The sequence below is a fragment of the Herpailurus yagouaroundi genome, unplaced genomic scaffold, assembly GCF_014898765.1.
Source record: "Herpailurus yagouaroundi ecotype Mexico unplaced genomic scaffold, PumYag 139, whole genome shotgun sequence".
In the NCBI taxonomy this organism is placed as follows: Eukaryota; Metazoa; Chordata; class Mammalia; order Carnivora; family Felidae; genus Herpailurus; species Herpailurus yagouaroundi.
In genome coordinates, this window is record NW_024412394.1 from 4,321,195 (window position 1) to 4,334,896 (window position 13,702).

The 13,702-nt window shown below is 49.8% G+C and overlaps 1 protein-coding gene across 5 annotated transcripts in view; it reads left to right on the forward strand.

Annotated features, from left to right (window-relative positions):
* Nucleotides 1-13,201, forward strand: part of CMTR1 (cap methyltransferase 1) — a 49,742-nt gene extending 36,541 nt beyond the window's left edge. For 4 of the 5 annotated variants that reach the window (XM_040473379.1, XM_040473378.1, XM_040473381.1 and 1 more), the window contains 11 exons: nt 3,036-3,092; nt 3,856-3,913; nt 4,435-4,503; nt 5,136-5,267; nt 6,228-6,350; nt 7,004-7,095; nt 7,927-7,995; nt 9,177-9,224; nt 10,068-10,180; nt 10,801-10,909; nt 11,701-13,201. In XM_040473379.1, the coding sequence (XP_040329313.1) occupies nt 3,036-3,092; nt 3,856-3,913; nt 4,435-4,503; nt 5,136-5,267; nt 6,228-6,350; nt 7,004-7,095; nt 7,927-7,995; nt 9,177-9,224; nt 10,068-10,180; nt 10,801-10,909; nt 11,701-11,833 (1,003 nt within the window). In that variant the 3' untranslated portion in view covers nt 11,834-13,201. The remainder of the gene's footprint in view (nt 1-3,035; nt 3,093-3,855; nt 3,914-4,434; nt 4,504-5,135; nt 5,268-6,227; nt 6,351-7,003; nt 7,096-7,926; nt 7,996-9,176; nt 9,225-10,067; nt 10,181-10,800; nt 10,910-11,700) is intronic. The other variant, XM_040473380.1, reaches the window with a different exon arrangement.
* Nucleotides 13,202-13,702: the final 501 nt, after the last annotated feature.

Below are 13,702 nucleotides of genomic sequence, written 5' to 3' on the forward strand. Positions count from 1 at the left end.
TTATTTAATATATGAAATTTATTGTCAAATTGGTTTCCATACAACACCCAGTGCTCATCCCAAAAGATGCCTTCTTCAATGCCCATCACCCACCCTCCCCTCCGTCCAATACCCCATCAACCCTCAGTTTGTTCTCAGTGTTTAAGAGTCTCTTATGCTTTGGCTCTCTCCCACTCTAACCTCTTTTTTTTTTTTTTTTCTCTTCCCCTCCCCCATGGGTTTCTGTTAAGCTTCTCAGGATCCACATAAGAGTGAAAACATACGGTATCTGTCTTTCTCTGTATGGCTTATTTCACTTAGCATAACACTCTCCAGTTCCATCCACGTTGCTACAAAGGGCCATATTTCATTCTTTCTCATTGCCACGTAGTACTCCATTGTGTATATAAACCACAATTTCTTTATCCATTCATCAGTTGATGGACATTTAGGCTTTTTCCAGAATTTGGCTATTGTTGAGAGTTATTTTAGCTCTTTTAAAGCTAACAGTATTCATCTTTAATTTATCATGGTTTACTTTCAAAGAGTATCCTGCTTTATGAACAATGTAAGAACCTTATTACCACAGTATATATGCATTTACAGTTCTGCCTTTGTGTTCTTGTTTTATATAAACCCTACTTTAGCTTGCTATTATTTTTATTTTAAACCATAAAGTCTATATCATCTTTTAAAGAGATTTAAAGTATATCTGCCTGTACAGGCATACCTCAGAGATACTGCAGGTTTGGTTCTAGACCACTGCAGTAAGGTGAATATTGCAATATGGCAAGTCAAATTAACTTTTGTTTCTTAGTGCATATAAAGTTGTATGTATACTATAGTTTACTAAGTGTGCAGTAACACTGTGTACAAAAAACAATGTACAAATCTTAATTTAAAAAATGCTTTATTGCTAAAAAAAAAAAAAAATGTTAACCATTGTCGGGGCTTTTAGTGAGTCATAATCTTTTTGCTGGTGCAGGGTTTTGCCTCAGTGCTGATGGCTGACTGATCAGGGTGGTGATTATTGAAAGTTGGGATGGTTGTGGCAGTTTCTTAAACTAAGACAATGACATTTGCCACATTGATTGACTCTTCCTTTTATGAATGGGTTCTCTGTAGCATGTGATGTTTGATAACATCTTACTGACAGAACTTCTTTCAAAATTGGAGTCCATCCTCTCAAACCCTGACACTGCTTTATCAGCTAAGTTTATGTAATACTCTCAATCCTTTGTTGTCATTTCAACAGTCTGCACAGCATCTTCACCACGAGTAGATTCCATCTCAAGAAACTACTTTCTTTGCTCATTCATAAGAAGCACCTCCTCATCTGATAAAGTTTTATAGCAATTCAGCCACATCTTCAGGCTCCAAAGTTCACTGATCACAGATTACCATAACAAATATAACAATAATGTAAAAGTTTGAAATATTATGAGAATTACCAAAATATGACACAGAGACATGCAGCGAGCAAATGCTGTTGGGAAAATGGCACCAATAGACTTGCTCAACACAGGGTTGCCACCTGCAATTTGTAAAAAATGCATTATCTGTCAGGTGCAGTAATGTGAAGTGCAATAAAACGAGGTATGCCTGCATATGTACATTTACATTTTTTAAAAAGGTCCTTTGTATCTACTGACCTATTTACACATTTTGGTGTTCTTCATTTCTAGTTCTTGCAGAACTGGGTTTCTGTTTGGAATCCTTTCCCTTTGGCCTAAAGAATTTCTTTTAGCCTATTTTTATTGTGCAAGTATGCTGGAGTAATTTGTCTTTTGAAAATGTATTTATTTCCCTCTCCTCTTTGAAGGATCCTTTTATTGGATATAGAATTTGAGGTTGGTCGTGTTTCTCTTTCAGCACTTTAAAGATAATGTTCCATTGTTTTCTGCCTTCCTTGTTTCTGATGAGAGAAGTCAGTCATTACTGTTACTGTTTTCATGCATATCATGTGTCCTTTTTCCTCTGAGTGCTTTTAAGATTTTCCCTTTATCTTTGTTTTCAACATGTTGACCACAGTGTGTTTATATATGGTTTTCTTTGTACTGATTCTGCCTGGGGTTCTCTGACCTTGGATCTGTGGATTGATTTCATTTACCAGTTTGGGAAAATTCTTGGCTATTATCTTGTTAGTATTTTTGTCTTATTCTTTTTTCTGCTTCTGAGACTCTACTTATTTATGTTTAACTGTTTGCTATTGTCCTGTAGAGTTCTAATACTGGTATTTTTTTTTTTCACTCTTTTCTCTCTTTATGTTTTGGTTTGAGTTTCTGTTGACCTCATTATCCCCAAGTTCACTGATTCTTTCCTCTGCTGTTTTCAGTCTGGTGATAAGCCCATCAAAATCATTCTTCATCTCTAATATCATAGTTTTCAATCCTAGAATCTTGGTTTTTTAGAAATATGGTTTCTGTACCTCTGCTGAAATTCTCTATCTTTCCATGAATGTTGTACATCTTTTCTACTAGATCCTTTAATATGTTTTTCAGTTATTTTAAGGGCCATGTCTGATAATATGAACATCTGGACCATTTCTGGATCTTCTGCTGTTGGATTGTTTCCCCTCTTGTTAGCTGGTTACATTTTCTTGCTTTATCACATGTCACACACTCTTTAATTTAATGCCAGACATTGTATAAAAGGATAGTGGGGATTAAAGTAGCAAGGGCAGCTGCTAGTGTAGGTGGGTTGAGTCAGTTCAGTCTGCAGCTGAACTGGGTCTGGGCTTTGTCGTTGCTTTATTTAGAATTAATTCACTACTGCTTTCAAGTTTTTAAGGATGGGATCAGAACTTTCCTTTTAGCAGGACTTGGGAGCTGGGTGTCTAGCGGGTTTGACTCAGTTCTGCTTTATTGTAAGCCTTTAGCAGGCCCCATGTAACTGTATCTTGGGGTGTAGTCAAGGGGGTTCTCTTTCAGTTCTCCAGCCCCTCTCCCCCAGATGTAGATGGCCACTGCTCTGGCTGAGCTTCTCTTTTTTGATATCTTTTGCCTTTTTTGGTAATCCTTCTGAAATTATATCTTTTTTTCCCCCCCTCTCTCTAGCCACTGTAGTCTGCAGATCAAAGCTCTGGCCAAAATCCATGCCTTTGTTCAAGACACGTGAGTGTTGCCCACTCCCCAGAATTCTTTTATTTCAAGGAAAGATCTTTTCATTTTGCTCCTTCCTCTGAGCTCTTTATTTCATTTCAACAAACATTTAAAAACGTCTATTTTTTTTTTTAATCTTTTACTCTGCTGTGGTCTGTGAAGCATACCAGAGAAGTAGATGGCATGAACCTTGCCCTCAAAGACTTTGTGTTTAGGCAGATAAGAGTACCCCAGGAAAAGGATACAGGAGGAATGTAGAGGGTGCATCAGAGGGTGTAGAGTGGCATAGTATGAGTAGAATGCATAATGTTGAGGGGACACAGAATAAGGAGTGATCAAGAGAGGGGAGATAGGACTGGTCTAAGAAAACCATTCTTCTGGTAGGGGGTCAGCATAAGCTGATAAAGCTTTCTGGAGCATAGTGGCATCCATTGGGATGGACTTAATGTGTATCAGCAGAGGAAAAGCCAGAAGATGCTCAGAGAGGAGAGTGTGTGGGCAGCTCTGGCATTCAGGGTGATCGGGAGGGTAGTCTTCCTTCCCTTTGTGGTGAGAAGGGGAGCTCATCCATTTTGTCTACATCTGATCCCCCTTCCTTAAGGGGCAGAGCCATGTGAGTGTTGTAAGCACCCTGGGCTAATGGCAGCATGGCCTCTGTGTGCACACACGTTTATTCATCTGGGCTTCCTCTCTTGGGAGTTCTGAGGGGTGCACGGGATGCACACTCCTTGTACCTCTTGGAGGTTTTAATCACTTGTTGGTTTTATTTTCCCAGAACCCTGAGTGAGCCTCGGCAGGCAGAGATCCGGAAAGAGTGCCTTCGACTTTGGGGGGTGAGCATCTCCCTAGCCCATTACTACTCCAGAGCAGGGAAGCTGTAGAGAAGAATGGATTGACCAACCCTGTCTACTTAGGGTTTCTCCTTACATGTAAACGTCTCCCTACCCTCACAGGGTTCCAGAGTTAGACGTCTTAGCATTGTCAGGAGTTACCTTTTTGGCCCTTTCACTGACATTGTGGTCCTGCAGTTGGGTCAAAAAGGACAAGGGTGGCGGGTGAAGGACAAGGGTGGTGGGTGACCAGGCCTCATTTTGTTGCCAGGGCCCTATACAGCAACTCTCTGCCCACAGTGAGTCCCAGACAGAGGGAAGGGGCCTTTGTGGTGTGCAACCACAGGGCTTGAAGTGAGGCAGTGACTGGATTACCCACTCCCATCTCCTGCCTTCTAGCCCCCTTTGTTGGGGGCCATTGCCTCTTCCCCTGTCTGGACCTATCCCCTCGCCTGCATGTGCATACACACAGCTTTCGTTGAAAGTACATTTGCAAATCAAAGCTCTTTGCCGGCTCCTTTCAGATCCCAGACCAGGCTCGAGTTGCTCCTTCTTCCTCAGACCCCAAATCTAAGTTCTTTGAGCTAATCCAGGTGAGTTTGGTATCTGTTGAAAATAAAAAGTCAGAGAGGCCTAACTTTAGATGTGGAAGGTATCAGACCCGTGCCATCCTCCCTCCAAGATGCCTGGCCTCCAGAGGGCTTGTGTAGGCACCTCCTGGATTCTGAGGGGCTGGGCTTCATTTAAATCTAGCCCAGATTATGGGGCCGTTGTGCTGGTTTTGTGGGGTCACGGACTGGAGAATGAGGTTCCAGATGACCTCAGAAGAGTAGCATGTGTCCATATTTCTGAATGGGGTGGACGGTCACTTAACTGCTTTCAGACCAACTACTGATGAGTCCTCGCCTTCAGTTTTATTGAAGGGGTGGCTTATATATTCTGGCGGCATTTCCTTATAGCTCTGGTAAATTGATCTGTACTCAGGGAGTTGGTGTTCTTTCCCTTCCCAGCCTCTTCTAATAGGTCCTAAAGGAACACTCCAAGCAGATGGAATTAGATCCCAGTTAGTGCATGGTTAGGGAGAGCAGGGGGGCATGTTTCAGAGAGCAAGTGCTTCCTGTCCTTCGCCTCTCCCAGCCTGCCCCCATCCCTCATACAGGCACCCATACTGAGCGCCTGTCCCTTCCCCCAACCCAGCCATGTTTTCTCTGACCCGGGGCTGCAGGGCACTGAGATTGACATCTTCAGCTATAAGCCCACGCTGCTCACCTCCAAAACCCTGGAGAAGATCCGCCCAGTGCTTGACTACCGCTGCATGGTGTCTGGCAGCGAGCAGAAGTTCCTCATCGGTCTGGGGGTAAGTCTGCTGCTGGCTTCCTCTCTACTGTCGGGGTGGTGGAACCTTGCTCTGTGTCTGTGGGAGTCTGGACAGCTGCCTGCCACCCTCGGTGCGTGTTCTCTTGGCACTAGGGAGCTGGGGCTTTGACCCCAGGGAAGGTATTTCTTAAAGCTTCACTTCCTTTCTGTGAGTTAGCCAAGTGTCATTCATCCATTCAGTTTTTCATTCATTCACATTTGCGTATTCATCTCTGTGCATTGTAAAGGGAACACTGCTTCTTTTCTTGTGATATTAAGCTTCCTAGGCCAACAGGATTGTCAGCAGGCTCCTGTGGCTTGAATCCATGCAGCCATTTCTTTGTAACACCACCCCCATCGGGCTCTGTGCTGACAGCGTGGAGCCTGCTTGGGATTCGCTCTCTCTGCCTCTCTCTTTCACAAAACAAATAAATAAACTTAAAAAAAAAAAAAAAATGCTCAGCCAACTGAGCCACCCAGGCCCAGGTGCTCCATAAGCTTGATCTTTTTTGAGGGTCACTAATCATGGACTTGGGCCTTTTTTTTTTTTTTTAATGTTTGTTTATTTTTGAGGGAGAGACAGAGCATGAGCAGGGGAGGGGCACAGAGAGAAGGAGACACAGAATCTGAAGCAGGCTCTGAGCTGTCAGCACAGAGCCCGACACAGGGCTCGAACCCTTGAACCAAGAGACCATGACTGAGCCAAAGTTGGACACTTAACCAACTGAGCCACCCAGATACCCCTGGACTTAGGCCTTTTGAATGGTGCCCTGGGCCTGTTCCCTACCACCAGGACTGAGCCAGATCCCTGTCGTTGAAGTAGAATACTAATCTCTCCTAGACATTTTCTTCTGACATTTCCCAGCCCCATCAGCTTATAACCGCCAACTGAAAGCTCTCTTGAACGCTCACCCCTCAATCTCCATGCCTGCCTCATGAGGCCCTTTCTCTCTGCCTGTAGAAGTCCCAGATCTACACGTGGGACGGCCGCCAGTCAGACCGCTGGGTCAAGCTAGACCTGAAGACAGAGCTACCCCGGGATACTCTGCTGTCTGTGGAGATCGTCCATGAACTGAAAGGGGAGGTCAGAGGTGGTTCTGCTCATGTGTTCTGGCCCTGCCAGCTAGGGAACTGGGGCACGGATGAGCCTGGCCCTTTTCCCCCCAAGTTAACTGGGTCACATTGTGGTGCTTGACAGGGCCCAGAGCTGGGGGAAGGCTGTGAAATGATTCCTCTTCCTTGGGTAGTAGCTCGAAACAATGATACGTTTAGGTAGGAAGGATCACAGTCCCCATGTGTGCAAGAGGGAACCTCAGTCATCTCTGGGCATCCTGGGCCCTAGTGGGCCTGCTGGGTATTTTTTAGCTGCTGATTTTGTTTTTACCAGGGATCCCTTGAGCTTTGGCCATGACAGCCATACAGATGACTTTCAGAACAGTCAATGGGAACAGTGGACAAGATTGGGAAGCTAGGCCCTGAATGGAGCACCATGGCGGCAGCCTCACTGAGTTTGAGGTTCAGGGGTGCTCATCACCTAAAGCCTCAGATCTCTGGCTGCTCAGAAGTCTGGGCTGGTGTGGTGCTGAGAATGATCTGGGCGGGAGGCACAAGAAAGTTCTGTGTTTGGAGTCCTCTTCCCCCGGTGATATATAGGTAGAACGGAGGCCAGCATGCCATGGTGGGCAGTGGGCCCCAGGCCGATGCTTGGCAGGGTGGGCAGCGCACTTCTTCTTCTAGGGGAAGGCCCAGCGGAAGATTAGTGCCATCCACATCCTCGATGTCCTCGTGCTGAATGGCAGTGACGTGCGGGAGCAGCACTTTAACCAGCGGTTTGACCTGGGTCCTGGGGAGGGAGGGCAGGGTAGGCCAGGTCAGCTGTGCGGCAGCAGCCTCTGAGGCTTGGTCCCTCACCCAGGCCTTCTTGCCTAAGGCTATCGTTAGTTTTCCTTCCCCGCCCATGGGCTGGTTCCAGGGTCTGGGTGAGGAATTAGTATCTGCACTGCAGAGTTTGCTGGGGCTTGGGCCTCCATTGCCACAGATACCAGCACACTCCGTTTGGCCACAGCTGTTCAGATCAGAAGTGGTTTTGATTCAGGTTGAGCAAGAGGATAGGCTTATGGAGAGAGGGAGGGTCTCTGAAGAACACGTCTTGAGCATGGGTGGTCCCGTTTAAGTCTGTTCATCTGGATCCCACAGCGTCCCTTTTGCTTGTGGATGGATGACTGATCAGTTGTTAGAAGGAGGGTGGGGGACACAAAGGAGGGACCTCTCACACTGCCGTGATACTGATATGCCGAAGTTGGTTCTTCTGAGTGGGTGTGCTGTGGCATCAGTGGTTTGGGGTGAGTCGACATACACGATACAGATGACATTTTAAGTTCTAGTGGAGGGGACGGAGCACAACTCAAGGCACACTTCAGAAAAGCCTACCAACATGTAGCAAAACTGGATGTCCAAATCTACAGAGGGAGGGCGTCCACAAAGATGTTAGTGGAGAAGGGCAGGGTGGGCTTCCTCAGGCATAGGAGTGCTGTCTCTTGGAGCGGCTTTGCTCCACATTCAGAAGTGTTCCGTCTCTGGTGCCACGCAGATGCCCTGGGGGCAGGGGTGCTAGTGGAGGCGCCTTGGCTCACCTCTGAGAGACTCTGTTTGTGCTCTAGAATTCAGCTTGCTGAGAAATTTGTGAAAGCTGTTTCCAAGCCCAGTCGGCCTGACATGAATCCCATCAGGTGAGCATATGGTCTCCCTCCCAAACCCCCATTCCCCATTGCTTCTTTCTGGCCAGTGCCTGCTTCCCCATCCTGTGGAGGATGGGAGGGCTCAGTAGAGAGGACCAGGCAAAGTTGTGGTTAGAGATAAGACTACCCTTGGTGAATGTGAATTGGGGCGGGGTGCTGGGTAGGTGTGTCCTTCGCCCCAGAGTGTCTCCCCATCCCGCCTGTCATGGTGGGCTAGCCTCCACAGAGATGCATTCCTAGGGGTTAAGGTGTCATTGAAGATGCACATGCTTCTCGGGGCACCGACACACCTTGCACATTCACACTCATTAGCATACCACCTGGCCTTTTCTTTTTTTTCAGGTGAGAAAAGGGTGCTAAGGGAATGGGAGTTTTTGAACAGGAAGAAGAGAGTGTTTGTTGCCACATTAGATGGTGTGAAAGTTCCAGGCCCTGAGGTAGGAGAGGAGGATGAGGACAGTCAGGGAGCCCACATAGGGAGACCAGACTTTCCAGGCTGTGCCCAGGTCAGAGGTTATTACCTTTGGGGCTTGGAGACCCAGACTATAAGATTGGAGACCGAGGTGTCTCTCTACACTTTTTATAAAATGTCCTGTCTGCCAGGTCCTGAGGGACACCTTCCAGGGACCCTCCCTGTGTTGCTTGTTGTCTAGTTGCTGGGTCCCTGGAGACCTTACCCAGCAGTTCCAAAGATGTGTTCAGAGGCCCCCAGAGGTGAAGGAACCCTGCACCCTGGGTAGAGGTCCCCCTGCCCCCTATGGTAAAAGGCCCGTTAGGACTGTTTGGAAATAACTCTGCTACAGGAAGCCCTAAAATCCATGGTGACCTACACAAGAGCCTGGACCTTGGTATTCGGGCCCCTGGTGACAGTGAAGATGACTTGGGTGTCTGCCAGATCTTCCTCTCTCCCCCTTCTTCAGTAACCATAGTTGTGCTCCCCAGTTGCCGTGGGGCAGGCCCAAGGGGGTGTTTGGTAGCTCTGAGCTAGGGCATCTGTGTTGGACAGCAGCACACGGGGCTGGGGGTCCTCATTCTGGTGGGTTGGGGTACTGGGGCCAGAAGCAGAAGACAAGGACAGGCACAGCCTCCTGCCTCCAGCTGCTGCTGGGTAAGAATATCTGCCCCCCACACCCCAGAAAACCTTTGTCCTTTCTCTGTCCCTCTACACACAGGGTGAAGGAGGTGTACAGGCTGGAGGAGATGGAGAAGATTTTTGTCAGGTGAGTGACTCAGTCTTAGTGCAGGATCTGAGAGGAGAGTTGGGGTGGGGGTGCAGCAGTGTTCTCTTTTTGCAGAGGTGCGTCGTGGGGGAGGTGGTGAGTTGGCCCTGGCAGCCTGCCTTTAACCCCCCTGCCGCAGCCAAGAGCCCCCCGGCTGAGAGCTGATTCAGCACCGTCAGGAGGGGAGCAGGGCGGTGTGTGTCAGGCAGAAATACGGGCTCATTGATGCTGTAATAGTTACAATTGTCCCTGCGAGGGGCAGAGCAGCAAGCTGCTTGAAACACTATAAATCCCAGCTCCTGGTGCTGACAGAGAGATTGAGCCTGGAGGGGCAGGGGGGCGTAACTGCTTCCTTGCATTAGTGGTGTGCAGGGTGCTCTCATCTGGGGGTCTCATCCTGGGTTTGTGCCCGCTGCGGCCATGGGAGCTGGGCCAGGTCTCCGTGGTCTCGTGTTAACTCTTTAGTGGCCACAGTGATGCCTTTGGTGGGGGATCGAAGACCCAGTGGCACCTCTGGTCTCAGATCTTAACCTTACTTGTGTCACCCTTGAAACACCCTCCCTACCCATCCCCCAAACGGCAGCAACAGAGCAGGGACATCTGTCACTTTCCTGACTCCATTGCTTAGAGTTTAGAGCCTGAGTCCTCCATCCAGCTCTGCACAGACTCCCTTGATGGGTAGCCTGGAGCAACTCACATCTCTGCCTTAGTTTCCATTTCTTATGTTGAACTGAGATAAAATGCTGTGGGTGGTGGGATTTTAATATTAGCCGGAGAATAATGTGAGGGCTCGCTCTCATGCACAAAACCACACTTGCTGTTTACTCACCTCGGGGAAATTAGGTTAGAAATGAAGATCATCAAGGGCTCCAGTGGCACCCCGAAGCTCAGCTACACAGGGCGGGATGACCGGCACTTTGTGCCCACTGGCCTCTACATCGTCAGGACGGTGAATGGTAGGTGATGGGTGATTGTTGCCTGTCCTCTTTCCTGCAGCCAGGGTGACTAGCCTGGACCCTGTCTGAGCCGGAGCTGAAGGCTGCCTACTAAGGTGCATGGCAGCCAGGCTGGTGTTTCTTTGAGGTGTGGGGTTGGGGACTGCTTCCCAAGCCTCTTCTGTTCCTTGGTGGGTGCTGGGGGTCGGGTTGGGGCTGAGAGAGAGGAGCCCAGTTGGTTTGTGCACACACAGTGTCCTCATGCAGGTAAAGGGCCTTCTCTGGGGGCGGCAGCAAGTCAGGCTTGGCCATTTGTATCCTCTGTACAGTCCCTTTTCTTCAGTGCCTTCTGGCCAAAGAGTCTTCCCTCTGCCAGGGTCCCAGAGTTGTTGCCTGGTGGCAGGTTGGCAGGACTGGGGCGGGGTTGTTGAGAAGTAATTATCTTAGTTGTCCTCCTTGAGCCCCTTTGGGCTGGTGATAACGGCTGCATCCTCCTCACAGGCTGTTCTCTGCCTGCTTTTTGGGAGAGAGGGCAATGGAAGAACACAAGTGCAGAAAGGCACACCCCTATGTTGGTCTGTTCCTGTCCCGCATGAATATTTTGTGTCCTTTTCTGAGCTTTCCCCTCTTCCTTCTGTCAGAGCCATGGACTATGGGATTCAGCAAAAGCTTCAAGAGGAAGTTCTTCTACAATAAGAAAACCAAGATCTCTACCTTTGACCTCCCTGCAGACTCCATCGCCCCATTTCAGTAAGTGGCCCTCCTCCGTGCCTGTCCCCTCCACAACTCCAGGTGCTCCTGCCAGGATGCCGGCCAGCCCTCTTGGGGCATACCCCAGGTCCTGAGAAAGATGGCTGCCCAAGCAGGGGCTCCCCTAGCATAGACTGGGCTCCTCCCAAGGGTGGGGCTATGCCCCCTCTAGGGCGTGGCCCCCAGTTCTGGATAGAAGCTCAGTGAGAAGCAAGTGACACCAAGACCTGCTGTGATGGCTGGGGGTCCTGGGTGGGAAGAGCCTCATCCAGGCAGGGTATCTATCTGCCCCATGGAGCAGCCGCTGCTTATGTGACTTTCTGACACTGGCCTGGTGGTGCAAACCTACCAAGGGCCTGCAGCCCTGCCCCTTGGGATTCAAGGGTCTTAGGTGTCTCTCATGAGCATCCAGAGTCCGTTTGACAGACTGTTACAGTCATAGGTTTTGACAGCAGCCAGTAGCTCTAATGCACCTATAATTAGCCACTGACACCAGTGTCTGTTGCTACACTGTTTTATTAGAACGGCACAGACAGATAAACCAGGAATATCAGTAATTCTAGGAATCTAGTTGGACACAATTAGCATCAGCATCTGTTTGTTGGAAAGGAGCTGGGGCCTACTGAGTACCTGTTGGCTGCTAGAGGGAAGACCCTCAACTGGAGTTAAATGACCCACCCCTTTAAGGATCAGTCCTCTAAGTCATGGTTGCCAGGGTTGGGGTGGTGATCTCTTGGTCCTGCTCCACCCGGGTACAGCCCTCTGACCTCCTTTCTCTTCCTTCTCCCCAGCATCTGCTACTATGGCAGGCTCTTCTGGGAGTGGGGGGATGGCATCCGTGTTCATGACTCCCAGAAGCCCCAGGACCCAGACAAGCTGTCCAAGGAAGATGTCCTCTCATTCATCCAGATGCACAGCGCCTGAGGGTGTGGGGATGCCCACCCCTGCTGAATGATCTGTCATTCTCTGAGTCAGGGCACTCTGCCTGGGGCTCACAGTACTGGTTTTTTACCCCTTCTCGGAAAGGGACTGGGGAGCACAGTCACTGCAGCCTGACCATAAGGGGTGGGTGGTCTCCTCTCCATTCTCCCTGAAGAACTCAGTCGGGGACCTTCTGAGGACTCTGACGTTCCTTCTGGGACACCTTTTGGACTTCCCTCCCCAGAGACCTGCCTGGGAATTGTCTTCCCTGCCAGGAATCAGCCTGAAGGATGCTGCTCCTACAGGCGGGTTTGAGGTCAGGGCCGAGGGCATGTGTGGCCAGTGGAGGACGTGTCAGAGAACAGCAGGGCTTTGTTTCTGCCATTCTCTCTTGTATCCTGTAGACTCACTTTTCTGAGTTCCGTGCACTGCCCTGAGGGCGGCCATGCCCGTGCTCTGCCCAGCTTTTTATTGGGCCGACCCCGAGTGGGTGTAGGCCAGGGGCAGCTGCTGTACAAATCAAGGTTTTGTTTCTTTGAACTTGCTCTGTTTTGATGCCAAGTTGGAGATGATTTTATCTCCTCCCTGACCTCTGTCCTGGTCTTCCCTGGAGTTCGTCCCAGCCGGACCTCTGACAGTCCCGCAGGCCGGGAAGGGAGGCACGTGGGCCATACTTCCCTGCCACTGCATCGGGACACAGGCAGTGCTGTCTCGATAGCGGGCATGACTGCCTCCTGGGGTTGTAGAGCCTTCCTGGGCCCCATTCCCTTTTGTTCTGAACCTTGGGCAGCTCTAGAAGAGGAAGCAGCCTTTAAAGACCTTTTTCTATGCCCCAGCAGCAGTGGCCCCCTGGCAACAGAGGTACCTCGGGTTGGGTCACACCCAGCCTTCTGGCAATCATGGCACCAACCCCCCCCCCCCCCATTTGCCACAGCCACCTTGCTACTCACCCCCTTTTTCTTCCCCAGTAGGAAGTACAGTCACTTTTGTTTGTCCTTTTGTGGTCACTCCATTTCCTCTGTCTTGGCAGAGGGGGAAGAAGGGAAGCTGGGCAGTAGCTTTGGGTGGGGGAGGGCACTTGTGGTTGTTTTTAATGGGAAATACCTCTCAGAGATGCTCTTATGGGCTCCCTAGAGCCCCATCCCAGTGCTAGGTTGGTTTCCATGGCGATAGGCCACAGAGACTCCCTGTGAGGTTGGAAATGACTCTACCTGGGGGTGGGGGGGCGCGGTGTTGCCTAGCCAGCATCTAGCCCCTCCCTCCCCCCAGGTTGGTGGCAGCACGGCTGAGAAAGGTGTGTTTCCACCCCGTTCTGGGTATATCCGTGTGTCTTGCAGAATCTTGGATCATTAAAGATAAACATATTTTTAATGCCTGTGGTGTGGTCTGGGATTGGCTTGAATGAAACAGTTTGGGCTGGAGGAGGGGAGGAAGCTCTACTTAAGAAGAGGGGAGAAAAGCAGGTTTGTTTAATCAGAGCCTCTACAAGCTCCTGGGCCTCGTGGGCCCTGCTGCTAGAGAGGGGCCCCACCTAGGTAGAGTCCGGAAATTATGCAGCTCCTGTTGGAAGCAGGGACTGGAGGATGAAAGAACCTACTGCCCAGCAGGGCAGGGAGGCACCTTCCCCCTTACATAAATCACACGGCTCACTCCATGGTAGCACTGTGACAATCCAGGATCAGTCTGTGTGACTAAAATAACAGAGGTGTCAGACCAATTAGTGTCCCTAGACCGGAGGGAGAGAGGGAGGGAGAGACGGTTGCACTGACCCCTGGCCAGCCTCCCCTCCATTCTGTGCCTGCACCGGTGGGGGTGGGGGGGCTGTGCTTGGGGTGAGGTGTGCAGGTGCCGATGGTGCCTCCCTCTCGGCCC